Source organism: Triticum aestivum, chromosome 1B (assembly GCF_018294505.1).
Source record: "Triticum aestivum cultivar Chinese Spring chromosome 1B, IWGSC CS RefSeq v2.1, whole genome shotgun sequence".
Lineage (NCBI taxonomy): Eukaryota > Viridiplantae > Streptophyta > Magnoliopsida > Poales > Poaceae > Triticum > Triticum aestivum.
In genome coordinates this window covers 157,762,767-157,789,571 of record NC_057795.1, presented here as the reverse complement: position 1 = coordinate 157,789,571, position 26,805 = coordinate 157,762,767, and the positions used below count along the sequence as shown (strand labels likewise).

The 26,805-nt window shown below is 45.0% G+C and overlaps 4 protein-coding genes across 7 annotated transcripts; 3 read left to right on the top strand and 1 right to left on the bottom strand.

The window, feature by feature from the left end:
- Positions 1-3,319: 3,319 nt before the first annotated feature.
- LOC123113336 (dihydrolipoyl dehydrogenase 1, chloroplastic) lies at positions 3,320-9,238 on the top strand. Its single transcript, XM_044534552.1, has 15 exons — positions 3,320-3,768; positions 4,382-4,528; positions 4,973-5,107; positions 5,748-5,865; positions 6,328-6,452; positions 6,831-6,956; positions 7,064-7,144; positions 7,446-7,508; positions 7,588-7,662; positions 7,745-7,823; positions 7,919-8,019; positions 8,201-8,314; positions 8,447-8,560; positions 8,647-8,718; positions 8,811-9,238. The coding sequence occupies exons 1-15, from the start codon at positions 3,466-3,468 to the stop codon at positions 8,856-8,858; spliced, it is 1,701 nt and encodes a 566-aa protein (XP_044390487.1). The 5' UTR covers positions 3,320-3,465; the 3' UTR covers positions 8,859-9,238.
- Positions 9,239-10,651: 1,413 nt separating this feature from the next.
- LOC123113327 (tubulin gamma-2 chain) lies at positions 10,652-15,875 on the top strand. Its single transcript, XM_044534541.1, has 12 exons — positions 10,652-11,042; positions 11,859-12,059; positions 12,236-12,347; positions 12,505-12,905; positions 13,085-13,138; positions 13,221-13,325; positions 13,875-13,949; positions 14,024-14,068; positions 14,174-14,302; positions 14,721-14,825; positions 14,899-14,960; positions 15,483-15,875. The coding sequence occupies exons 1-11, from the start codon at positions 10,914-10,916 to the stop codon at positions 14,950-14,952; spliced, it is 1,410 nt and encodes a 469-aa protein (XP_044390476.1). The 5' UTR covers positions 10,652-10,913; the 3' UTR covers positions 14,953-14,960; positions 15,483-15,875.
- A 1,180-nt stretch (positions 15,876-17,055) lies between these two features.
- On the top strand, positions 17,056-23,391 carry LOC123113311 (uncharacterized). Of its 4 annotated transcripts, none has more exons than XR_006455987.1 (3): positions 17,056-18,557; positions 18,651-18,869; positions 22,874-23,349. XR_006455987.1 is itself a non-coding variant. In XM_044534528.1 (3 exons), the coding sequence occupies exons 1-3, from the start codon at positions 18,419-18,421 to the stop codon at positions 23,011-23,013; spliced, it is 498 nt and encodes a 165-aa protein (XP_044390463.1). In that variant the 5' UTR covers positions 17,070-18,418; the 3' UTR covers positions 23,014-23,391. The 4 variants fall into 4 exon arrangements, 2 of the variants coding, with proteins under 2 accessions (XP_044390463.1, XP_044390454.1); XM_044534528.1 differs by having other exon boundaries at positions 17,070-18,557; positions 22,874-23,391; XR_006455984.1 differs by having other exon boundaries at positions 17,056-18,869.
- Positions 23,392-23,635: 244 nt separating this feature from the next.
- Positions 23,636-25,225, bottom strand: LOC123077874 (uncharacterized). The gene is made up of 3 exons (XM_044500227.1): positions 25,143-25,225; positions 24,875-24,926; positions 23,636-24,520 (listed from the first exon to the last, which is right to left on the bottom strand). Exons 1-3 carry the CDS (start codon positions 25,223-25,225, stop codon positions 23,642-23,644), a joined length of 1,014 nt encoding a protein of 337 aa, XP_044356162.1. The 3' UTR covers positions 23,636-23,641.
- Positions 25,226-26,805: the final 1,580 nt, after the last annotated feature.

Below are 26,805 nucleotides of genomic sequence, written 5' to 3'. Positions count from 1 at the left end.
TATTGGCTCCTACATATTCTACGAAGATCTTTATCGGTCAAACCGCATAACAACATACATTGTTCCCTTTGTCATCGGTATGTTACTTGCCCGAGATTCGATCGTCGGTATCCAATACCTAGTTCAATCTCGTTACCGGAAAGTCTCTTTACTCGTTACATAATGCATCATTCCGTAACTAACTCATTAGCTACATTGCTTGCAAGGCTTATAGTGATGTGCATTACCGAGAGGGCCTAGAGATACCTCTCCGACAATCGGAGTGACAAATCCTAATCTCGAAATACGCTAACCCGACATGTACCTTCAGAGACACCTGTAGAGCTCCTTTATAATCACCCAGTTACGTTGTGACGTTTGGTAGCACACAAAGTGTTCCTCCGGTAAACGGGAGTTGCATAATCTCATAGTTACAGGAACATGTATAAGTCATGAAGAAAGCAATAGCAACATACTAAACGATCAAGTGCTAGGCTAATGAAATGGGTCATGTCAATTACATCATTCTCCTAATGATGTGATCCTGTTAATCAAATGACAACACATGTCTATGGTTAGGAAACATAACCATCTTTGATTAATGAGCTAGTCTAGTAGAGGCATACTAGTGACAATATGTCGGCCCCTCACGGTGGAGGTAAAAGCCTACATCCTGCTTGATTGACATTGATGATGACGATCTCGGTTACAAGGGTGGTGTTTCGCTACCTCTATTTTGAGAGCATCTACTTTGATGTTGACTAAGACTTGTCTGTCTAAGCCCTAAAACTTGTCTCTTGAGACCTGTCCAAACCTCCCTCTTGGGGTGCCCCGCCCCTCCTTATATAAGTTGAAGGGACGGGTTACATGTAGAGTCCAAGTCGGATTAAGACTTAACCTGTTCTGACTTCTCACTGTGGGCTTCTTAACGCATTTGGGCTTCTCTTCGTGGGCTTCTTAACGCATTTGGGCTTCTCTCCGTGGGCTTCTTAACGCGTTGGGCTTCTTAACTCCATGCGACTCATCTATGAGACTCTTCTCCGTGACTCTAGGCATCTGTCGGGTCACAATCTGTCCGCCGGGTTACAATCTGTCGGGTCACAATTTGTCTGCCGACTTATAACTGTCTGCAGGGTTAGAAAATTGTCTGCCAGCTTACAACTGTCTGCCGGGTTAGAACCTGTCTGCCGACTTACAACTATCTACCGGGTTAGAAATTGTCTACCGGCTTACAATTATCTGTTAGGTTAGAAACTATCGGGTTAAGTCCTGAAATGACTTAACAGGGCTGCTTAAGTCCAGAGATGACTTAATGTCAGGGCGACTTAAACCCAGAAATGACTTAAGCCTTAGGGCGGCTTATCCTTATGAGCCGGGTCTTGGTGGTGGGGAATATCCCCAACAAATACCTTACTGCAATTTTCTTTACTTTATTTTATTTATCTATCTATCACTACAAATTTAACCTTTGTAATTAACCATTGAGGGACTGACAACCCCTTGTGCGCGTTGGGTGCAAGTATTTTGTTATTTTGTGTGCAGGTACTGCTAACGAGGTGTTGCTTGGTTCTCCTACTGGATTGATAACCTTGGTTCTTAACTAAGATAAATACTTATCTCTATTGTACTGCATCATCCTCTCCTCTTCGGAGAAATCCCAACACAACTCACAAGTAGCACAGGGCAACCCAAACAGCCGGGGTCAATAAAAAGGATGACTGCACATCACATGACACCACGACCCGAACCATCGGAATCGGAGTCGAGACAACCGAGACAACTCGGGACAGAGTCTAAATACCGGGTAGACATCCCAAAGCACACCATCCAACCAAGGGAGCGTGATGGAAAGAGGTCGCACTAGAACTCGACAGCCACCTAACAATAACAAAACAACTCGTCAGAGTGCGACCTACACGCACGCCAAGCGTGGCACTCACGCATGAGCGATTTGTTTTGGGGTGTCAGCCCAGTCTTTTAGTGCTACGGTCCGGCTGAACAAATGCCTTGCTAGACTTTTAAAATGAACTTTATGAAGTCACCAATAACGATGAGGCAGAGATGAAATACGCTCTACCTCCATTAGTTCCTTTTTCCTCCAAGCGAAATCATTCACAAAACATGATACACGTGACTATTATCGTGCTATATTCGTTACATGGATGCACGGCGACCAGACAACACCAAACAACAGGAACTGCGCAAACAAGAGTACAGGACTACGACCCGAAGATACCGAGAACCAGCCTCCCAAGTGATGTCACATCCGGACACCATCAGTGCACGAAAAGTGGTCAGAATCGGGTCCGAAAACAACAAACCAAGACTACTCGCCAGGCGAGCAGATTATAATCCAACCTGGTGCACAACAGCCAAATGTGCCCGATACAAACCATTCTGAGGACACATGAACCAACAATATATCTAAAGTTAACACGATCGACGCCCGTTACCCATACAGAAGCTGTTAGAGACAAAACATATCTCTTATATCGCCTCCATAGACATCCCCAGGTAAACAGGCTCCATGTTATGTTAGCGATCTGAAACCTGGAGCTCAATTTCAATTGCCTTCCTTAGATCGCCGCCTCGCTTAGCCCCTCCCTCCATTTTCATTGTTCGACAAACGGAATGGACCAAGTCGTCTACCAGGGACCATCATCACACATTGCGAGACCAGTGACCATTGAAAGGAGCAATGACCAACCCCAATCCCAACCAAATTATTGCGATAGCCAACACCGAGAAAATAAACCATACTAAAACCATCGTCACCTAACAAGACGATCAAAGGCAAACCAAAGCGCAGATAACTCACATGACTGGGCAAGAGAAGGCGCCAACGCCACGAGACGACGGATGAATCACATATTTGTGGTCGAGACTAGTGCCTTCAGATAAAGTGCCAAAGGCATGCCATCGTTGGGCGGCAACGACCTCGCCCTGTCCATTGCCTCACGTGCAGGTTGTGTGACCCCAGGGTGCTACACATTGCCGTTGTAGGCTGTTGTAGAGCGTAAGCAATGTAGTATCATTGGTGTTGCGAAGGAGGGGGGGGGGGGGGACGGTGCTGCGACCGGTGTTATAGAGCGTTGTCGGTACAACATCGCCGCACAGTGCGGCGCTTGTCCGATCACAACATCATTGCCGCTCATTTGCGTGGGGTCGCGGTGGGAACATCAATGTCGCAGTTCCTAACATCGCGATAGAGGAGGAACGAATCGAACGGTCATGGAGAGTGCCTTGTTTTTCTTGTCAAGCATTTGACCTGCCGTAACTACCTACACTGACGCGTGGACCCCACCTCGCAGCGCCGTCTTCTTTTCCTCCGCCTCCTCCCCGCTTCGAATCCTCCGCCCCTCGCGTAAACCCCCAAGGCCAGCATAGCCACACTCCACTCTCGCCATCTCCGCCCGCGCTTGCCCGCTCCCCTTCATACCACACACGCCCCGAGCGCGAGCCTCCTAGCCAGCCTCTCGCCTCGCCATGCACTCCGTCTCCATCTCCGCCTCGGCCTCCGCCTCGGCGATCGCCAGCGGAGGCGCCAGATCCAAGGCGGCGGCGGGGCGCCGGCCCGGCGAGATCCGGTTCTGCGGGCTCCGGGGAGATGCTCTCGCGTGCGGCTCGCTGCGGGCCTCACACGCCGCGGCGGCCACCAGGCGCGCGGTGCTGAGGGCGGCTGCGTCGGCGAACGGCGCGGCGGGGAGCGGCGACGGGTTCGATTACGACCTCGTAATCATCGGAGCCGGCGTTGGTGGTCACGGTGCCGCGCTCCACGCCGTGGAGGAGGTCAGTGCTGCCTGTGTTCATGATTTTCTGTCAACTTGTCAGAGTTAGACCACGTTACTTTTCATACTCTGCTGGAACTTAGTATTTAATTTGCAAGCTCTGATCAGCAACTGGTGTTGGAGCTGGAAATTTTGTTTGAACATAGTGTTGATGTTTATGTTCTGCTCGATGATTTCATGCAGTAGCTGCAGTGCCCCCCGTGTCGTGATATGTTAAATCGAGGTCTCTTTGAGTTGGTCGAACTATTTTTTTTTAATTTCAGTGTGCACAAATGGGTGGAATGTATAATTAGCGACTTACACACTTGAAATAAATGAAAACTTCTTTACAGCACCAGCGACTAGTTACTGATCAGTTGTTCTAGTGTTTGTCCATCTTTGGACTGGATGTTGACACACCTGTTGGCAGTGTAGTTGGATTGTTGAAGTTAGTCAACCTTCTCCACATTTGTGATATAACCGAGAAATAGAATTATGCCCATCTTTTTGTTCTGAACTTCTATTCCTTCTATAACATACAAGCAAAGAAGCTTACAGAATTATCAGTATGTCTGACATTGCTTCCATCACTACTTCTCATTTCTTCATGTTTTTATGTTGCCCAATTGGTGCAGGGGTTGAAAACCGCCATTATCGAGGGAGACGTTGTGGGTGGGACCTGTGTGAACAGAGGCTGTGTTCCGTCCAAAGCACTTCTTGCTGTCAGTGGTCGGATGAGAGAGCTTCATGATGAACATCACATGAAGTCCCTGGGTCTGCAGGTATAACTGGATGCGATGATGATGGGTTGAAAACAGGTCATAGAATGTGTTACAACTACATGCATATTGCTAGGCATCAGGAGTATTTGAGTAGGTTCACAAAGTCAACAATTCAACAGTAAGCATAGGAAGATAAACAGCGTGAATTTCAGAATGCCTGTTTCACACTTACCTCATGAAGTGTATAGCCCCTTGATAACTATTTCTAAGAAGTCCATGTCAATTCTATTAATCTTCCCTTTTTTGTTCTTCACATTGCTTTGAGTTTTCTATATGTTTAGTTTGCCCTTTATCATGGAGGGAGTACATTTTACCAAAAGTATGCTCTATACTTGCAAGTTACAACCATTTCCTGTCGGCATGTGCTGCCTTTTCATTCTTCCATGTTACATCATTTGTCCTGCATAATCAATTAATCGTTGAACATATTCTGGCTTGTATTAGGTTTCTTCAACTGGATATGACAGACAAGCTGTTGCCGATCATGCAAATAATCTTGCCTCCAAAATCCGAAGCAACTTGACTAATTCAATGAAGGCTATGGGAGTGGATATATTAACTGGATTTGGCAAAATTGTGGTATGTCCTCTGTAAATCATTTATTTGATGCGTGTACAATTAGAAGTTTTTTAGTTGTATACAAATTCTAGCAACCTTTGTAAGCTAATACTTCTTGATGAATTACATATGCTAAAGTTTTTTGATTGCATATCCTACAAACAAGCCTGACATAAAAGGTCGCTGACAGTATCTGGAAATGTATTTGCATGTCTAATGCATGCTTGTTGATTTCGCCAAACTTTCCATTGATTGCTGAAGGAAAGCCGAGTTTTAGCTAGTTTTGGAGCCACTGAATGTCCGAGATAGGCATATAATGACTGCAAGCGCAACTGCTTGATTCAACCAGTTGGGTCGTAAATGATATATCATGATCTATTGTTTATGGTGATAGCATGGAATATGTTTGCCTCTGTTTGTGGTGATAGCATGGACAGGGGTGTGTGGAAGTTAGCTATCCACGTGCCAAAACCATAACTAGGTTTCGAGATCGTATGGGTTTCAACTCTAGCCTACCACAACATGTTTGGGATTTAAAGGTTTTCTTGTTGTTCTCTGTTTACAGCCCTACCATGCAGGAATTGTCATACAAAAGTGCATGTATTCAAACCATCAGAATTTCGTTTATTGATTTACTTATTTCCGTCCATGATGTGATCAGGGAAAGCAAAAGGTACGATATGGAAAAGTAGGTTTTCCAGAAAAAGAAATCACTGCAAAGAACATCATCATTGCCACTGGATCAGTTCCTTTTGTTCCCAAGGGCATAGAAATTGACGGTAAGTGCTGATTCTTCTCTTGATGGATCATTCTTCTAGATTAATTACACTACTGATTTGATATTCACAATCTTTTTCCATACTGATCGTATTGATTAAAATTTCGGTTCAACTCCAACCTGCAAACTAAGAACAGAAAACAGACATGTAAGCTATGCTAATAATGTAGTACGATGACCATTTTTCGTATACACTTCAGATTTAGCTGTGGTAGCTTATGTTGATGCAGTTTTTCCTTTTTAATTGTTTTGTAATGTTCCAATTGTCCTCGAGTTTAATTGAAGTGGAGTACATTTTGTTTCTCTAAGTGATACGAAGCAAAATATAATACAAAAAAAAAACTGTAGCCATTTCCAACAATTGTCGACTCCATTGCACGTATCTTGACACACTTATTGCAAGCACATTGTATTGATTATCATTTCTTGTTTTATTTCTCTAATACTGTTTGTTATTGTGCAGGCAAGACTGTATTTACTAGTGATCATGCATTAAAACTTGAATCAGTTCCGGACTGGATAGCTATTGTTGGAAGTGGTTATATTGGACTTGAATTCAGCGATGTGTACACAGCTCTAGGAAGCGAGGTAACGGAAAATTCTTGCTGTCAACAAATTTGGAGTGGATTTAATCATGTTTTAGGAATGTCTGAATATATCTGATAGTGTTCCCGTGCACTCACTTCATTCAATGCAGAAACATGGTTACTGGTTACATGATTACTTGCAAAAGATTCCTATCATTTACATCTTTATTTCTTGTATCAGTGGATCTGTTACACCTGCTTTGCATATGTTATTATTATTTTACTGGCATGCAGAACTCACACCATATTCGACTTCACAAAGTGCTTGAGGATTCTGTTAGATGTTGTAGCAAAATGTTTGGACCAACTGCTGCTTACAGGTGTATGCTGAATTGTATTGTAATGTATGGCCTAAAGTTACACAATTTTGATTGAGCAGGTTACCTTTGTTGAAGCTCTTGACCAGCTGATGCCTGGTTTTGATCCTGCAATCGCAAAATTGGCTCAGAGAGTCCTTATCAATCCAAGGAAAATTGACTATCACACTGGTGTTTTTGCAAGCAAGGTTAATTTCACCATCCACTCTTAACTTTCTCACACAGTAGAATCTTTAGATAAATATATTCATCATGCATTATATGTATATTGAATTGTTGATGCATTTGCCTCAAGATTACTCCGGCAAAGGATGGAAAGCCTGTGTTGATTGAACTCATTGATGCCAAAACGAAGGAACACAAAGAAACCCTTGAGGTAAATTACATTTTAAATATATTTTTGTTCTTGTATACAGGTGTTACAATTGCAGTTCTTCTGGTTATGTTTTTACTAGGGTACAACACATGCACGCTTTGACTATTTCTATCATCTTGTGATGGATGATTTAATCGAATAAATTCTTGCTACATATCTTCCATGCCGCACTTGGCAATATATTGACTATTTATTTTGACGATTCTTGCTTAGTTCATTCATGTAAGTTGGAAATATAAACAACATATTTGCTGCACTTCGACAATGGCTTTTATGTGAGAGTGGAAATTTGTGTGTGTAGGTGGATGCAGCCCTTATAGCCACTGGAAGAGCACCATTCACCAACGGACTTGGCTTGGAAAATGTGAGTACTTGAAAGTGTAACTATCAGAAGAAAATGCTGCAGTTTTATTAGTCATGGATATAATTTGTTTTTTCTTCAGATTAATGTTGTTACACAGCGTGGTTTTATTCCTGTTGATGAGCGGATGCAAGTCACGGATGCTGATGGCAATGTGGTATGTTGCAAAAACAAATTGCTACACTGAACAATTGTCTCCCAATGGCCCGTTTGGATATTTAACATATGATATGCTGTAGGTGCCGAATTTATTTTGCATTGGAGATGCGAATGGTAAACTCATGCTTGCCCATGCTGCCAGTGCACAGGGAATCTCAGGTACTTCCGAAGTTGTTGATACATGCACTTGTGTTGTTGCTACTATGGGTGCTGGTTGCTATAGTTGTGTAATGTGTAATTCTATGAATATGTAGTCGTTGAGCAAATCTCTGGGAGGGACCACATTCTAAACCATTTAAGCATCCCAGCCGCTTGTTTCACTCATCCAGAAATCAGTATGGTTGGGCTGACAGAGGTAAGTTGAAGATCTTAACTCCTAGTTCTGTCTTGTTCATGCATTTTCCATCTATACTAAAAAAACATTATATATTTTTCTTTAATGGAAATAATTTAATGCATTCTGTTACTGCATTTGATATGTACTGTATCTTGAAAAGAGAAAAACATTTGACCAGCGTGTGTTGAATATGTTGCAGCCACAAGCCAGAGAAAAGGCTGACAACGAAGGATTTGAGGTAAGTGTTGTTAAGACCAGTTTTAAGGCCAACACAAAAGCTTTGGCAGAAAATGAAGGCGATGGAATTGCTAAGGTGATTCTGTTTTAACATTAAATTTTCTACTTGTTGCATTGTTTTCAGACTTTGCCCTTGGGGATCACAGTTTTGCATGTGTTGCATCCACTGACATATTTTGAGTTCGACAATGTTTGTCCCTCTTTGTAGATGATCTACAGACCTGACACGGGAGAAATTCTTGGTGTTCACATCTTGGGTTTGCACGCTGCTGACCTCATCCATGAGGCATCAAATGCCATTGCCCTAGGAACTCGGTTGCAAGTGAGTATAGTTGATATTTTCCTTCACTCCTTTCCATTGTTTAGCAGTTTAGTTTATAGTAACACATAATCGCCTCCACCACGCAGGAACTTAAGCTTGCTGTCCATGCACACCCAACATTATCCGAAGTGCTCGACGAACTCTTCAAAGCGGCCAAGGTACAGATCGATGTGTTCACTATTCAGCCGCTTAGAAAAATTCTCGGGCCATGACTCTGAACAGCTGTAAGCCATGCTTTCTTTCCCAACAGGTTAATTCAGGTGTCTCTCATTCTGTAAATGAACCAGTTGCAGCCTAAAGACGGGCAGGAGCGTGAGCCAAATCATCCACCCCAGCCGCTCTTGAAGGTCCTTAGTTTCATCACGAGCCTGCTGTCTTCCCCGCAACGAGATCGGCAACCCTAGCCTGACAAGGAGCTTTTGCAGCCTGCTGGTGCCACATCATGGTGCCCAGGGAAAATATAGTTACACATTTTGTAGCGTGTTCAGATATTATTATTAGTCATGGGGTGGTGATTTGGTTCTTGTTGCCTTCATTTCTTTGTTGTTTCACCTATTGAGTTGTAAGTCTAGCCAGGGTTCTTCAAATAATCGGCGTTGTCGCCGCGATGTATTTTAAGACTGCTCAGTTCAGCAGGATGATGTCTGAAAAGAAGTTTGCAGGTTGAAGGACTCCAAACTCTGCTGTCTTAAGTACTGCCATATAAACTCCAGTTTTTTGGATGCAGATTTGGTGCAAGTTGTCGTGCCATAAGTACTAAAATGTTCGAAAAATATCCAATGATTACAAAAAAAAGTTATAACAAGTGGACTTGATTTGTAAAACATACTCCCTCTGTCTCATAATATAAGAATGTTTTTTAAACGTTCTTATATTATGGGACGGAGCGAGTAATTACTAATATTTACTTTAAAAAAAGACTCCGTAAGCTGTCCCTAATTGATTTACTTGCAAAAATATATATTTACCTTAAATTAAAATGACAGGTAAGATAAATGTCATTACACCAAGAAAAGAGGTTATAAAAACACAAAAGAGGCTTTTGTAAGTATCGTCCATTCATCAATAGAAGTTTGTACTCCCTCTGTTTTTATTTACTTTGCATATTAGAATTGACTGAAGTCAAACTTTGTAAAGTTTGATCAAATTTGTTAACATAATAAATCTATACGATATAAAAGTACATTCAATAATAAATCTAATATTGTTGATTTGTTATTGTATATCTTAATATTTTGTTTATAAACTTGGTCCAAGTTTGTAAAGCTTAACTTTGACCAAAGCTAATATGCGAACTAAATAAAAATGGAGGGAGTACCTAATAGAGAGGACAAACCAGTGTTATAGGACAAAAATAAAGCGAGGCAATGCAATCATTTATCCCAACAATGCGACCATTTTCTCCTGATCAATTCTTCAGCCAGCCGGCTAAGTTTTTCTTAAACATAGGCAACCTCATTCTCAGATGTCGTTGAATTGCAAGACAGAGCTGCCAATTGCACGACAACAATGATGGTGGTGAGGCTAATGAATGAGACCTCACCAAAGTGGTTATGGTAGCCATGCTAAATAACCGACAACATGACAACAACAAACATTGGTGGTTGAGGAATGGGACTTTGTCGATGTAGGAGGTAGGGGTTAATGCTAGTAGCTCACCGGTGGCAGAGAACAAACCTTGGGTTGAGATTAGAGAGATGAGCATGCGGCGATATGATCGATAGTGGCAGGGGTTTGATCGAGGTAGGCAGTGATGCTATGCGGTAGCAATGCGGCTCGTGGGCAAAAAGCCCGCCCGCTGAGTGGGATAGGAGGAAGATGATGACCATTGGATCTAGATCCAAAGGACCAGGAAAATGGACTTTGATTATTATATACTACTCCCTCGGTTTGAACTAAAACACGACGAGTAAATTGGAATAGAGGGAGTAGTAATGATGAAGAAAAAGGTATATGAATCGATATCCACCTTTTCCCATTATACTCTGCCGAAAAAATCGCACGAATCCGGCGCACCTGAAAATTCGAAATTTGCGCGCATTCTCGCATTTTGTTCCACTTCCATCCCCGAAACCCCGTCTCCCCTTCCTGTTTCTCCGTCTCGTCACCTCCCGCTTCCACCCCCCACCACACCACTTCCCTCCAGCGACTCCACTCCAGGGCACTCGCAGTTGGTGGACGGCTCAGCCAGCCCTTACGCCCAAACGAAGCAACCCCAAAACCCTAGACCACACGCGCCGCCGGCCGAGCCCCACGACCCCCTCCGCCTCCGCCACCGCCCTCCCCGTCGCCCACGAGGCGGTAACCCTAACCGCGGCATCCGCCGCCGCCGGAGCAGGAGGAGGACGACGAGATGCCGCGCGAGATCATCACGATACAGGTGGGGCAATGCGGGAACCAGATCGGGATGGAGTTCTGGAAGCAGCTCTGCCTCGAGCACGGCATCGGCAAGGACGGCCTCCTCGAGGACTTCGCCACGCAGGTCCGCCCTCGCCCTCGCCGCACGCCTTCCCCTTGCTCCCTCTCTCCCTCTTCGCCGCCCGATCCGGCGGCTCGACGCTATCGCTCGCTCGGTGGTGGCCTTTTTTCCGCCGCTGGTTTGCTTTGGTTCAGCGAGCGCCGCGGTGTGTTCGATCTGTTCCTCGTTGGGGCACGGTGTTTTAGTACATGAGTTTCAGGGTTTAGTCAAATGGCGCGTGGTTACGTTTCTCAACCTGATAGGCCTGTAACTTAAGTGCTAGTATTGTAATTTAACAATTTCACCCTAAAAGGCGAACCTTAATAGATTTCAGTCAACACAATAGCTGCTGTTAGTTTTGATTTGGAGTGTAACAGTCGTTTCTTCAGGGAATTTTGTTATTCATGAACAAGGCACAGTGCCAAAATGCATGTTAAATGCAGGGCGTCTTCAGTCACAAGAAAGCTATTTGGTACATATGAGTGTACATATAAGTCATACCAAACCCAACGGGAACAGCATCTGAGAACCTTGAGAAATACTTTGGCGAGAATGCGTCTTGATTATGCCAGAAAGTGAACCTGGTATCCAAGTATTTTGCTACTTATATTTTTGTTCGAAATTAATTGATGCATCATCTGCTGTTTTCATTTATGGTGTCTATGCTGGTAGCTGGGTTAACACGAGGGTCATAGATGCTTGATTATGCCAGAGTGAACCTGGTATCCAAGTACTTCTGTTTTTGTACAAAATCAATGGATGCATCATCTGTTGCTTCCATGTATCTTGCCTATGCTTGTAGCTGGGTTAAGATGAGTCATAGAGATGTTTTCTCTGCAGGGAGGAGACAGGAAGGATGTTTTTTTCTACCAGGCGGATGATCAGCACTACATACCCAGGGCTCTTCTTATGGATCTAGAACCAAGAGTGATCAATGGAATACAGAACAGCGAGTACAAGAACCTATTCAACCACGAGAATATATATTTGTCTGAGCATGGTGGTGGTGCCGGAAACAATTGGGCTAGTGGATATCATCAGGTGCAGTTGCATCTCTGTGTCTTGGTTTTCATCCAGTAGACTTATAATTGTTACTATAAGCTTACAAACAGTACAGGTTTTCTATTGTGTCATGTCCATAAGCCAATTCTGCATTTTGCATTTCAGATACCAGTAGACCTTTTAGATTAATGCTTTATCCTATTCTTAAATTTTAGGGCGAACAAGTCGTTGATGATATCATGGACATGGTAGATCGAGAAGCAGATGGAAGTGATAGCCTTGAGGGTTTTGTTTTATGCCACTCCATTGCTGGTGGAACTGGTTCAGGTAACTGGCTCTCGTAGTTTGATTCCTCCCTTTTCACTTTATCATTCCTTCTTAGTTCTTTGTTAATAGATGTATTGCAAGAGTGTCTATCATGTTGTTCACTATGTACTAGTATTTTATTTAATTGTCTAATGCAGTCCATGTTGCCCTTGTTCAGGTATGGGTTCTTATGTGCTGGAGACCCTAAATGATCGATACAGTAAGAAGCTTGTACAGACATATAGTGTCTTTCCAAACCAGATGGAAACGAGTGATGTTGTTGTCCAACCATACAACTCCCTTTTAACTCTGAAGCGGCTGACACTGAATGCTGACTGTGTGGTTGTTCTTGACAATACGGCTCTTAACAGAATTGCTGTTGAACGTCTTCATTTAGCAAATCCTACTTTTGCACAAACAAACTCTTTGGTTTCCACTGTTATGTCTGCAAGCACAACCACCCTGAGGTATCCTGGATATATGAATAATGATCTGGCTGGCCTTCTTGCCTCCTTGATTCCTACTCCAAGGTGCCATTTTCTTATGACAGGTTATACTCCATTGACCGTCGAACGACAGGTAACTTTGCTTCCCCAGTTGTTACATTTTGAATTTACGTCTTCTGTACTTATTAACTTTCTAGTTGCATTGGCTGAAATTTAGGGCCAGTGTATTTGTGTCAGACTTGCTACATTTTTGTTTTCCGCCTTTTTTGGTGATAAATGCTTGACCTGATTTGAGTATGTGTGCCACCGCAGGTTAACATGATACGCAAGACGACGGTATTAGATGTTATGAGACGACTTCTGCAGGTAATGTTACCCCTGCCCCAGGTTGCTTCCTAATCTCCTTTGTCTTCATGAGTTTGAACCTTTTATCTATTCTATCTTGCAGACGAAGAACATAATGGTGTCATCTTACGCTCGTACCAAGGAAGCTAGTCAGGCTAAATACATCTCCATACTTAACATCATTCAAGGAGAGGTGGACCCAACACAGGTACAGTTCTGTCAAATAGATTTACTCGTTCACTGCTTATGTATGCCAACTTAATTATGATATTGCCAATTGTGGCACTATGCATTCACATAAAACAGTCAAAAAGGTAAAATTTTATGTCTTTGGCTTTGCACTACACATCGCCTTATTCATAGGAAGCAAACCCTGTTTGTCCACTTCAATATATCAGAAGTTCCTAAAAAACATGTAGCACTGTAGATTTTCATCATGACATTGAGCCATAATAACAATTGTATTTACTTATCCCTCAGAGGCTCTTGTTTATCCTGCAAGAGGTGAAAATAGCACGTATTCCCTCCGTAAAGAAATATAAGAGCGTTTAGATCACTAAAGTAGTAATCTAAACACTCTTATATTTCTTTACAGAGGGAGTACATGCATCCCTTTTTGTAAATATATTGCTGTACATATTACATACTAGGTATTTATTGCTCAGTAGCAATTAACTGGAGCTTAATGATGGTTTTTATGTATCCTGTTGATTTATCTATTCTTCAGTGCTTAACTTTGGTCATCTCATGTATTTAGGTCCATGAGAGCCTACAAAGGATACGTGAAAGGAAGCTTGTTAACTTCGTAGAGTGGGGACCTGCAAGCATTCAGGTGAGCACCGAACTAGAGTAAATTTCAGTTTAGCTTCTTGACACTTTAATTTATGAGCATCTCAATTGCTACAGGTTGCATTGTCAAGAAAATCACCATATGTTCAAACCACCCACAGGGTAAAGTGATCTTTCTTGTGATGAACTGCAAAAATGTCTTACATTTGGGAACCGAGGGTGCATTTTTTTAATGCTAGCATTCTAATAAACAATGTTTTGCCACAGGTTAGTGGTTTGATGTTAGCAAATCATACTAGCATCCGTCACTTATTCAGCAAATGTCTGGGGCAGTATGAAAAGCTGAGGAAAAAGCAAGCCTTTCTTGACAACTACAGGAAGTTCCCGATGTTTGCGGTAAGAACACTATATTTCTTCATTTATTTCTTACTCCCTCCGTCCCAATATAAGACCCTTTTTGACACTAGTGCAGTGTCAAAACGTTCTTATATTATGGGACGGAGGGAGTAGTTGTTTAGAATTTGTTTGCTTTTAAGTTGGTATGAATGTTCTAAGGCTTGTGGAATTTATGAATACTTTGCACCTGAAACTCTTGATGTTATTGTTGAAGATCAAAAGCCTGTTTGATAACACAGAACAAAGACACTTTGCTAGCAGTTTTATGTAATGCTGACTGGAAATCGAAGCTATATTATTTTCCTCCAGTAACATAACCACCTATGTGATTTTCTTATGACATACCCTGGAGTACCACATATTATTGTGGGAAGCTTATTCCTTATATGCTGATCATCTGTCTGGCCACAATATGCAGGACAATGATCTCTCTGAATTCGACGAATCTCGAGAAATTATAGAGGGCCTGGTTGACGAATACAAGGCTTGCGAATCACCTGACTACATCAAATGGGGGATGGAGGTACTCTCAAACTCCATTTTATATAATGTGTGTTACATGATATGAGATGATGAGCTTTATGTAATGAAAACAGGACCTTGGAGATGCAAATGTTGCGGCCGCACTTGAGTCGAAGTTAGTTGTGTAAATACCAAGGTAATGTCTCAATATTGGGCACTGCAAAGCCCTAATGTAGTTTGATATATGGGCATATTGACTTGAATAGCTACTCGAAACCTTGCTGAAAAGTTGGATGATTGTTCTCACATGACCTTGTCGAACAATTCCTACATTATTTGCAATCTCCTTTTATTTGGTAGAACGTCGTCATGTGGAAATAGATCTACTCCGGTCGTTGGCAGTTGCATTACTAAATCCTTTAACCCTAGTGATCTTTAACCATTTATTTATGTTTATATTCGTGTAAATAACAAAAGACGCACCTCTTTAAGTCATGACTTCTAAGATCCTCTTTTGTGAAGTTTTATAAGGTTACATTTCAGTATTGAATAACTACAGAAATTTTCCAATTACCAAAAGCAGTTAGGTGACTAGTGTAGTAACACATTGGTCCACAATGAGTGAATAAAGGTTTTTACTTGATGGCATTTCTGATAATTTTTATGTTTGACATGTTCTGCAGAAATTTACCTGACTAAAAGAGCTTTCTGCATGCAGGTCTCGCTGGTTATACAAAGATGCAACTGTAGCTGTCAGATGGACATCAGTCTGCTCAAGCTCAACCCCACCCCAACGTAGTGCTAGTGTGGTACTGAAGCGGTTGACGCAGTTCTCTGCTTTCTTAGACTTTCGCCCTTTTCCGTTAGTTCAGTGTGCCATGTATATTTCGGAATCCACTGCAACCGGGTCTCTATGCTGTTTTGTTTTGCGTGTATACAATCTGTAGTGATGATGCTTTTGGTGCTGTGTGAGGTTTACAGGTTTTCCAAGTTGTTATTGTGCCGACCTTTCTTTACTGGCGATATAACAGTTGCCAGAAATGTAATCTAGTCAGTTTGTATAAACAGTGCATGTCGTATTCTAAAATCTATGCTGTTTGCAGCTTCATTTCTTCTGAAAGTTTTCACTTGTCTCCTAGGCAGCTTATGTATCTTGTCACTCTTGATTCGTTTCCTGTCATACTTGAGTGTACGCCACCTCTCACACTTCGATAGCTTACCTCAGTCTCTTCTTGAGGGTCTATTGCGATAGTTTTGCAAGTGCGTAGTGTAAAAACATGAAAATTTTCAACGGATGATGCAATACACATATAATATTGTCTCTGTAGGCAAGATAAGGTAATTGATACTTTCTCCGTTTGCAAATATAGGTTGTTTTGATATTTTAATATCGGAAATTCAATTCGGCTCATGGGAGCATGTGCTCCCTTTTAATATGAACTACGTGCGTTGAAATGAGTGAACAAGCACGCTAAAATGTGTCTATATACATCTGACTTAGAGAAAGTCTAAACATCTTATATTTGTGAAGGGAGGGAGTAAGAAGCAGCCACCTTTTTTTTCCTGCAAAGAAAATAATTGAACTTCAATGGCTCGATCAAGTGCCAACTACTACTACGATGGGTGAAACTAATCGGCTATGCTAGGTGTTTCTACGACTAGCGCTACGGGATGGCATCCTCGTCTCGCACGTCTCACACGTCTGACGAGCGATGGCGCGTACTATACGCCGCCGATCTTCAGATGCATACGCTCACGTTCCATGACCGCGAGTTGATTCTACGCCGAGACGCGCTCCGCCTCGTGTTGATCGACGAGCGCGGGGTTACGGTTGACGCGCGGTTTCTCCGCGTTGGGGAACACATCGACATCGGCGACGTCATCTCTCTGCCGTGTCATTTTGCGATGATACGGGAGCGATTATCGGCGACGTGGTCATCTCCTGCGAGCGCAGCATACGGGCCAGATCGAGGCGCGGTACACGGGAGACGGGCAGGCCATCAGGCATGCGCACCGACCCGTGTCGAGGGTGTCCAGAGCCCTACCCACCGCCCATCAATGGCGGATGGGCGACACGTGGGAACAGATCACCATGGGGGACCCCACCCCGACCCTGGGGCGAAACCATATGGAGCCGGGGAGGCGGGGGGAAACACACCATTTTCCCCACCTACCGCCACCACGAGCGCACGAGACGCGCATCTCGCCTTCCTCTTCGGGCATCTGTGGGAGCGTGCTAGGGTTTGCCCTCCCAACTACCCCCCGCACGAATCCTTCGGCTGGTGGCGCGGCAAGGCCGGCGGAGACGACCGCTCCTTCGCCCAGGTAGCTGCGGCGGAGCGGACCGGTGGTGCGCGGCGAGAAGCGATGGGGGAGCGCGGTGGGGGGAGATCCGGAGGGTGGCGGGACAACATGGCGCGGGGCAGATTCGGCGGGGGACGCAAGGCTCCGCTGCCAAATCAGCCTCGTCATATGGTTTGGCAGCGGCCAGATCCACCACCACCGGCGACTGGTAGTTCGAGATCTGGCGGTGGCGAGGTCGGGGACAGATGGGAAGCCGCCGCGCGGGCCATGAGCGGAGCGGCCAAGGAGACGACGACAGGTGCCAAGGAGCCACCTCCACATCCCCCACCTCCACCTCCATCGACTGGGCAAGCTGCAACCAAAAGCACCAACGAGATCTGCATCAACTGCTCCCTCTCAGGTCATTTCGCTCCTTGCTGCCCTACTATCCGCTGTGAGAAATGCAACAAGCTAGGTCATATGGCTCAATTATGTCAAACTCTGAGGCCTTGGGAATGTGTTCCATTCATGTGCGGATTCCAGTCACCTGGCCAGGGTTTTTTCTATATTCCTGATATGTGCGCCGCTAAGCAGAGTGTAGAAAAAACTAACAACGTAGTGATCACTATTGTGGAGGGGGTTGCATCTGTGAAAGAGATTGAACATGAATTTAATGCCATCTTTGCAAAAAAGCCTGGTAAGAAGAAATGGCAATGTACGGCTCGTTCCATTGGCCCTAATAAGTTTGTGATGCGTTTTCCTTATGCTAGTGAGGTTGAGAGGGCATGTTGTTATGGGAAACGTATGCCTTTGATGGAGGGGGCTGTTGTGGTTTGCATTACACCCTGGACTGCATCTATAGGGGCCAAAGGAATATTGGAAAAAGCTTGGGTGAGGGTTCGCAACATTCCTATAGAAAAAAGGTGTACTGAACATGCAGCTTATGCTGGGGCTCTGGTGGGGATAACACTGGAGGTTGATGAATCTACTATACATAAGCCTGAATATGTCAGAATTTTACTTGGGTGCAGAGAGGTGGAGAGAATTCCCCCCTCGGCTGAAGGAATGCTTCGTGAGCAATATTATGACTTCTTTTATGAAGTTGAGAAAATGGTAACATCAGGGGCTAACAAAACCCAGTCCTCCATTGCGGTTGATAGCAGTGCATCTCCTTCCTTCCCCAAGAAAGCAAGGATGGAATCTTATCCTGCTGACTCTACTGGGCAAAGGGGGAACAAGTGCTTCCATGGTTGGTACTTATTCATCCCAGAACTATGACAAGGGGGGGGGCAGAGGTTGGCTGCTGTTGCTGAGAGTGAAGAAGAAGAGGAAAGTGATGAGGGCAATCATACGCAGTTGCTTATCGAAACCATGGCTAGAGAACATGCTAATGAAAAAATGTCATATCGTGATCCTCAAAATGAGAATGTTACTTGTGAAAAAATCCATGATGAGATGGAAAAGGATGAGATAACTGGATCTCCCACCCATGATGTTGATGGTCGTAAAGGTGCTTGGGGAATTTTGACTCCTGTTCCCCCCTCACCTCTTTATCTTCAGTATGATGATACAACTTATGGGGGTATTATTTCTCCTTTGGCAGATTATGTCACATGGCCATCCGTGCCTCGTATTGTTCCTCTCGAGGAAGGGTCTATGGAAGGGGGAGAAAACTGTAGCACTTATACAGTTGAGCCCCCATCTGGGTCACCAACTCATGATAAAATGATCTATGAGGAATATGCCCCACGTAGACAGATGCAGAAACTGGAAAAAGTAGAGGAGGTGGCCACCAACAGGATGAGGAAGCGAGACGCTGAAGGTATGAAAATACCAAGCTCAAAAAACTAGTTTTCTGTTTTGTCTGATTCCGCCATTATACCGCGTGCCTCATTAATGGGGGTGCAAATTCCAGATGATAATTTTGCTGCTATAGATATTCTTCGTGAACTTGAACTTTCTAGAAATCTTTTGCATGATAAAAATAATGATGTGAATCCCCATAAGATAACTATCAATGATGGGATGGGTAATGATGTACCTCTCTCTTTAACTTGGGATGAGGACAATAAGGATAATGAGGAACCTTTTATCCTTGTTCAGTCTAGACAAAAGAAAAAGAAAAATTACCGCAAAAGATCAGTAGTGACTATATCCCCTAATAAATCTGTTAGGCCTATGACAAGAAGTCAAATGAAAAAAGGAGAGGGTAGGGCTGCTATGGACCCTGGCAGACCTACCAGGTTTAGGGATAAACCCGAACGATATAAATGAAAGGCATTTTTTGGAATTGCAGGGGGCAGGTAAGAAAGGCATGTCTACGTGTCTCATGGATATGATTAGTGCCAACGGGATTGATTTTATTGGGTTACAAGAGACTATGAAAGGGACATATAAGCCATCCTTTTTTAGGAAGCTTGACCTGAGACAGAAGTTTCATTGGGAATGGATCCCTTCTAGGGGAAAGTCTGGAGGGATTCTTTGTGGGATTAGTAGAGATAACTTTGATATACTTACAACTAGGCATGGTAAATATATCTTGCAGTTAGATCTGTTTGATAAGATCAAAAACTGTAGTTGGTCTTTGATGATTGTATATGGTGCTGCTCATGATGATCATAAACCTGAATTCATCGCAGAGCTGTCTTATATGTGCCATAATACTAACATGCCATATCTGGTTGGGGGGGGGGGACTTTAATATCATTCCTCACAGTGGAGAGAAGAATAAAAAAACAGCCATATCTCACTTCTTTGAAGTGTTCAATTCTGTCATACACCTGCTTGGGTTGAGAGAAATTCACATGTCAGGTGGTTGTTATACCTGGTCCAATAAACAGGAAAACCCAACTTTGGAAAAATTGGATAGAGTCCTTATGTCTCCTGAATGGGAAGATCTATACCCCCTTGCATCAGTAAGTAAGTTGGTCAAGGAAATTTCTGATCACAACCCCCTACTTTTGGATGGAGGGAGAGCCTCTTCTAGAACACCAGGTAATAGGTGTTTTAGATTTGATAATGCCTGGCTTAAGAATCCAGATTTCCTTCCCCTGGTATCTGAGATATGGTCAAGGCCAGTTTATACTATCAATCCCATCGATTCTTTGAACATTAAGCTGAAGAGGTTCAAAAAATTCTTTAAAGGATGGGGATCTAATCTATTTGGTCATAACAAAATTAGAAAGAGGATTATTAAGCTTGAGCTTCAAGAACTGGAAAAACTAGAGGAGGAGGTTGGTCTATGTGGGGAAGCCTACACCAGGAAACTTGACATCCTGGTTGAACTTAATGAGATGTATGTTGAAGAGGAGCTTCATTGGCACCAATTCTCTAATGAGAGGTGGCTTTTGAAAGGGGACAATAACACTGATTTCTTCCATAAGGTAGCCAATGGGCGTCGTAGGAAAAATTCCATGATATCCCTTGAGTGCGGATCAGTGACCATAGAAGGAACCAAAAACTTATTAGCTCATGCTACTGAATATTATAAAAACCTCTTTGGACCGGCTCCTGGCAACCTCTGTCAGATAGATGCAACGTTATGGTCTCGGGAAGAAAAAAATACTCCTGATGAAAATGATGACTTGACCCGTCCTTTCTCGCTTGAGGAGATAAAAAAGGCTTTGTTTGACATGAAATCTAACCGTGCCCCTGGACCGGACGACATCCCTGTTGAGTTTTATCAACATTGCTGGGAGGTAGTTTCCCCGGTTCTAATGTGCATGTTTGAGTGGTTTTATGAGGGCAAGCTTGATGTACAGAGATTGAATTATGGCATTATAACTCTGTTGCCCAAGTCATCAGATGCCAACAGAATTCAGCAATATAGACCCATTTGTTTGTTGCGATGTCCTTACAAATTACTCACCAAAGCCATGGATATTAGGGCTAGCAAATATGCGCATAAGTTGTTCAGTATACAACAGAATGCTTTCATCAAAGGGAGACATATAGTTGATGGCATATTATCTTTGCATGAGATCTTGCACTATACTCATATCAAAAAACAAGTGGGAGTAGTACTTAAGCTTGATTTTGAGAAAGCTTATGACAAGGTTAATTGGGAGTTTTTACTCGATTGTCATGTGAAACGTGGGTTTAACTCCAAGTGGTGTGGGTGGGTTTCTCAAATTCTTATGAATGGTACGGTTAGCGTTAAGATAAATGACGAGGTAGGACCTTATATTCAAAGTGCTAAGGGGGTGAGACAGGGCGATCCTCACTCCCCTTTTCTTTTTAATCTTGCGGCTGAATGCCTGACTAAGATGGTATTGACAGCTCAAAAGAATGGTCTTATTAAAGGGTTAGCTGCTGATCTTATCGAGGATGGGGTGGGCATCCTACAGTACGCTGATGACACGGTACTTTGTTTTGAACACGATATCGACAAAGCCATCAATGTCAAGCTCTTGCTTTATCTCTTTGAACTCATGTGAGGTTTGAAGATCAATTTTGAGAAAAGCGAGATCCTTAGTATCGGAGGAGATAATGATATTGATTTAGTATACGCTGATATGTTTGGTTGCCAAGTGGGCACCTTACCTATGAAATACCTTGGGGTCCCAGTAACATACTCCGCTCTTAAAAATGCGGATTTAGATTTCCTCGATGGTAAACTGATTAAAGAGCTTGATGCCTGGGTGGCCTACGCGGCTTCTTCCGGGGCTAGACTCACTTTATTGAGTTCCAACCTTGATGGGATTCCATCTTATCTCATGTCGATGTTTCTTTTCAATAAAACCTTTATTGAAAAAATGGATAAATATCGTAGACGATTCTTTTGGAGGAGGAAGAACAAGAAACATGGATATCATATGGTTAAATGGGCGAGAGTTTGTCGATCTAAGAAAATTGGGGGGCTGGGTATTAAGGATCTTCATAAACAGAATGTTGCCTTACTTGTTAAATGGTGGTGGAAGCTCGAAACAAGCGATGGCTTGTGGCAGCGTATAGTCAAAGCTAGATACTTTAATAACAAGACAATAGCCAATATACGAGGTCGTGTTTCTGATTCCCCTTGCTGGAAAGCTATCATGAAAGTCAAGGACTCATATATGGCTGGTAGGAAAGTCATCATCAATAGTGGTGATCTGACTAGGGTCTGGCATGATCTGTGGATAGAAAACACCATTTTGAAAGATCGATTCCCTGATCTGTTCAATATTTGCCATGATCAGGAAAGTACTCTTGCATCCTGGGTAACGAAGGGCTATGATTTAGACTTCAGACGCAGATTGACAGGTGTGTTGGGCGAGCAGTGGACTTGGATGGTCATGGAGGCTAAAAAGCTCTCGCTGAATAATGCCCCAGATACTATTTCATGGGCTTTTAGTAGTAAAGGGAAATTTACGACTAAATCGGTGTATGAATGGCTGGAAAGAAACCTGGCTGGTCCCAATTATAATTGGGTTTGGAAAGCCCCTGTTCCGTTGAAGATCAAAATCTTCTTATGGCAGTTATTTCAGAATGCTGTGTTAACGCGAGACAATATGCGCAATCGGAAGTGGCCTGGGAATCCTATGTGTTCCTTTTGTACAAATATAGAGACTGCGAACCACTTATTTTTTACCTGCCCGCTTGCTCGCACAGTTTGGGGCGTGCTGGGAATGACAGTTGGGGTTTCTTGTTGTCCCCGATCTCTTTGGCAAAGCTTTGCCTGGTTTTATAGGTTCTTTCCAGGAGGGGATCAATTCTATATGATGATCACTGCTGCCATATGTTGGGAGATTTGGTGTCTCCGCAATAAAGTTACCTTTGGCAATTATGTAGCTCGTACTCCACTGGAGGCTGTTTTCACTGCCTGCTCGTTTATGTTGTATTGGGCAGGTTTGCTCAAAGCTGAAGACAAGGCGAAATTCCAAGCTGGCGTGAAGAGGCTGGGGCACGTGGCTGCTGCGCTGGCGGACAGACCCTTCTCTCAAGACAGGCTTCTCTTGGGCGACAGGGATGGGATCCAGATTGGTTAGCTGGGGTTCGCTACTTGGGTCTCCTTTTTTGGTCGTATCATCCACTGGGGTTTGATGCCCGCTGGACCTTTGTCTCCTGGTCTTATTTGGCTAGTCGTCGAGGTATACTGGTAGTTTCTTCCTGGGAACGGTTATCCTTAGTTGGGTAGTGGCTTGACTGTGTCATCAGGTTTTTGCCCCATGGCGGATGATCCGCTCGAGGATCATCATGCGGTGGGTTTCCTGGTGATGCACCAGCTCGCTCCCCCCTTTCAGTCTCATTTTGCTTTTGCAGTCAGTCGTGTCCTTCGGTTTAGTCTCCTTTAGTTAAAGTAGTCGTCCTGGTGCTTTAACAGACTTGGTTGAAAACAGACTGATGTATTTCCGTTGATTGCAAAATTAATGGAAAGGGGTGTGAGCCCGGTTGGAAAAAAAGAACGCCAGTACTCAGTTCTCTCAGGAGAAACGTCGTTACTCGATAGTCATACAGTTACAGTGTGATCGAGCTAGGTTTCACGAGCCATTACACACAAGAAGAGTATTCCAATTACAACTTGACCAAAAAGAAAAGAGTATTCCAACTTTACACGGTGGGGGTTTCCAACCAAAAGACGCGTAAAAAGGAAAGTTTGTTGCAATCCGGCAGGCATCAGAATCCGGAACGCATCGGAAAGATCGGGCTCGGTGACTTGGATTGCTGCTGCTGGCTCGCGGACTGCAGCGCCTGGTCGACCATGGCGGCGCGCGACGCCCGGGACACGGCCGTGCCGCCGGCCAGCGCTCGCTGGTAGGCCTCGTCGTCCTCCATGCTCGCGCCCCCTTCCAGCGCCAGGTGCACGAGGCGGTGCATGTCATGCGACGTCAGCTCGTGCTGCTCGGTCAGCTCGGGGCCGTCCGAGCGCGCCTCGAAGCCCGACAGCAGCAGGTTCGCTCCCTCCCCCGCGCGGGCGCCGCGGTACTGGCGCACCGTGAACTGGGCGCCGCAGCCGTCCTCGTCATCGTCGTCGTCCTCGTACGCGGCGACGGCCCGCTCGCCGTGCAGGCTCCGCGCGCCGCTCAGGTCGAATTCCCCGAACTCCATGTCGCTCCCGCTCTCATCGTCGTCGTCGTCCGACGCTGCCTGCTCCTCGGACGCGTCATCGTCGACGAACACCACGCGGAGGCGGAACTCCATGCCGCCGAGCTCGTCGAGCGCGCCGCGTCTCGCCCCGACGCGCTCCGCCGCCCTCCTGGCCTCCATCGCGACCTCCGGGCGTATCATCGGGTTGTCGAGCCTGGCCACGAGGTCTGTGAACACCCGGTCCGCGGCGCCCCGGCGGCCCAGGTCGCGGAGCGGCACGCGGCAGGACACGTCCTCCATCGTGTCGACGTCCACGGGACCGCCGCCGTAGTCGCTGCATTGCTCGACGAGCAGCCGGAACGTGACGACGAGCCGCACGAGTCTGCGGCCGGGATCTCGGCGAGCAGGACCAGCTTGTCGGGATGGCTGAGCAGGACGTGCTCGTTCACGGCGGTGGCCATGTCTACTCTAGCTGCGCGTACACCAGCGGACGAACTTGGACGCTGATGAGTAATTTGATTGAGTGCGAGAACGTCGCAGGCTGTGCTCCTAGAGCGGAACCGGGGCCTGCTTATATAGCTCAAGGGTCATGGCGGTTGAAACAAGTGGGAGCCGAACTCGACTCGGACGAGCAGTCCAGAAATCCCATATACCGGAGTCGTGGCCGGAATCGGATGTCAGGGTTCTGAACCTGTTACATGACTCTATCCAAGTTCAGTTATCCAACGGTTATGAAGCATCTGGGCTATGAGGATCCAATGGCTCCTGTGCTCGCGTGTTACTGTACCGTTTCATTATTGCCTGTACTGTTTACTTTCATACCATTGTCGGGCTATATAAGAGCTGGTGCACAGCGCTTGTACCATCATCTATTCTGCCGAGTTGAACTCAATTATACACTTAAAAACATTCATCTTATAGTAGACATGGATATTCGCAGTGTATAATCTTAGCCAAGATCCACATCGAAACCCTAGCGAGCTCCCTCGATCCCCAGATTCCATGCTTCAGACAAGACAATTGGTAATCATAGCACATGCTTTCCTCGGCAGCTTGAGATGTGTGTCTCACTGTGGATCATCCCACCCACCTCTCCCTTAATTCGGTGTTGGGCGGCGGCGGCAGCGATTTCTGGCAGCGGTGTTTTTGGGTGGCGTTAACGATGGTGACCATCGGGCGGCGTTGGCGGCGGTAGAAATCATCCGGCGGCAGCTCCTGTTCGTGTTCTGGTTACCAAAACACTTTGTTTCGGGGTAAAATCCCAGGAACAATGGCGAGTGATGCTGCAATTAGAGGAGTCTTCTACGGCGGCGACATGTATCACTCCTCTGTTCGGGTTACCGTGCTACGACAGTAAAATTCCTCTCGGAGTCAGTGATACAAGATGGGACTTAACCAAGTCTGTCATCGATGAGGCAGAAGTAGCAGATCTGTTAGCTATGAAAGCATATTTTGCTGCCCACAACGGAGAAACAAATGAACTTAAGGAGGATGTTGGGCAAGGATGTGAAGCCGATTAATTCTAAGCAAGATAATATGTGTAAAGTGATTGATATTGTACAAACAGTAGTTATGGCTCTAAGAGCATCTACAACCAGGCGCCTCAAACCCACCTCATACGCCCGGACGGGCCACCCATATTTGACACGAGAAAAATATCTAGGGACTCTGAGAGAAGGGAAGGGGAGCGTATTTCTCTCTTGCGTCGGGAAAGGGAAAAGTAAATATGCGGACGTGCCAGTGTACCGTTGTACACAAAGAAAAAGGTATGAGAAACAAGTATTTCATTAATCTCAATGGAGAAATAAAATTACAAGATCTCATAAGGAAAACAAATGCGCTCTGTGGCCTACTAGCGCGGCCAGCCTGACTGTGGCGATTGCGGTCTCCTGGTTCCCGGGGCCTCGGAAGGCTCCCGGTTAATTACTCCTGCGGGTTGCTCCGCGGGATACCTCCGATTAAGCCGTGTGGTCGTCTTCGTCGTCTTCGCTTCACGTTCTCCATGCATGATGGTGGTGGTGTGTGTGGGCGGCGGCAGAGCCCGTGTCCTCGCCGGTACACGCGCCGCAAGTAGCGTGGCCTTTGCGGTGGCCACGCCGCCCTCGCCGTCGTGCCTCGTTGGTCTTGGCGGCGTTGGAGTATTTGTTGTCAGGGTGGCATGATTCGCGCTCGGTTCGGACTTCTCGACGACCGGTTGCTTCATCGGGGTGTGCAGGGGGCTGCTCCTTGCAGGAGTAACGGTTTAGGAAGACCAGCGTCAGTGTATAAACTGGCGCACGCTCACATTGGCGTGGCCGGGGTGGTTGGCGCCTCATCTTTGCTAGACGTCATGTATTTGGCGGTCCGCCAAGGCAAAGGCGCCGCCTCATGGGGCCGTGGAAGGTGATGTCGCAGAGGCCTCATCGCCTTGGGGTGGTGCTACGCGAAGGAGTGACCTGTGTGTCGGCGATGCCATGGACCTGTCTGTTGGAAATATGCCCTAGAGGCAATAATAAATTGATTATTATTATATTTTCTTGTTCATGATAATCATTTATTATCCATGCTAGAATTGTATTGATAGGAAACTCAGATACATGTGTGGATACATAGACAACACCATGTCCCTAGTAAGCCTCTAGTTGACTAGCTCGTTAATCAATAGATGGTTACGGTTTCCTGACCATGGACATTGGATGTCGTTGATAACGGGATCACATCATTGGGAGAATGATGTGATGGACAAGACCCAATCCTAAGCCTAGCACAAGATC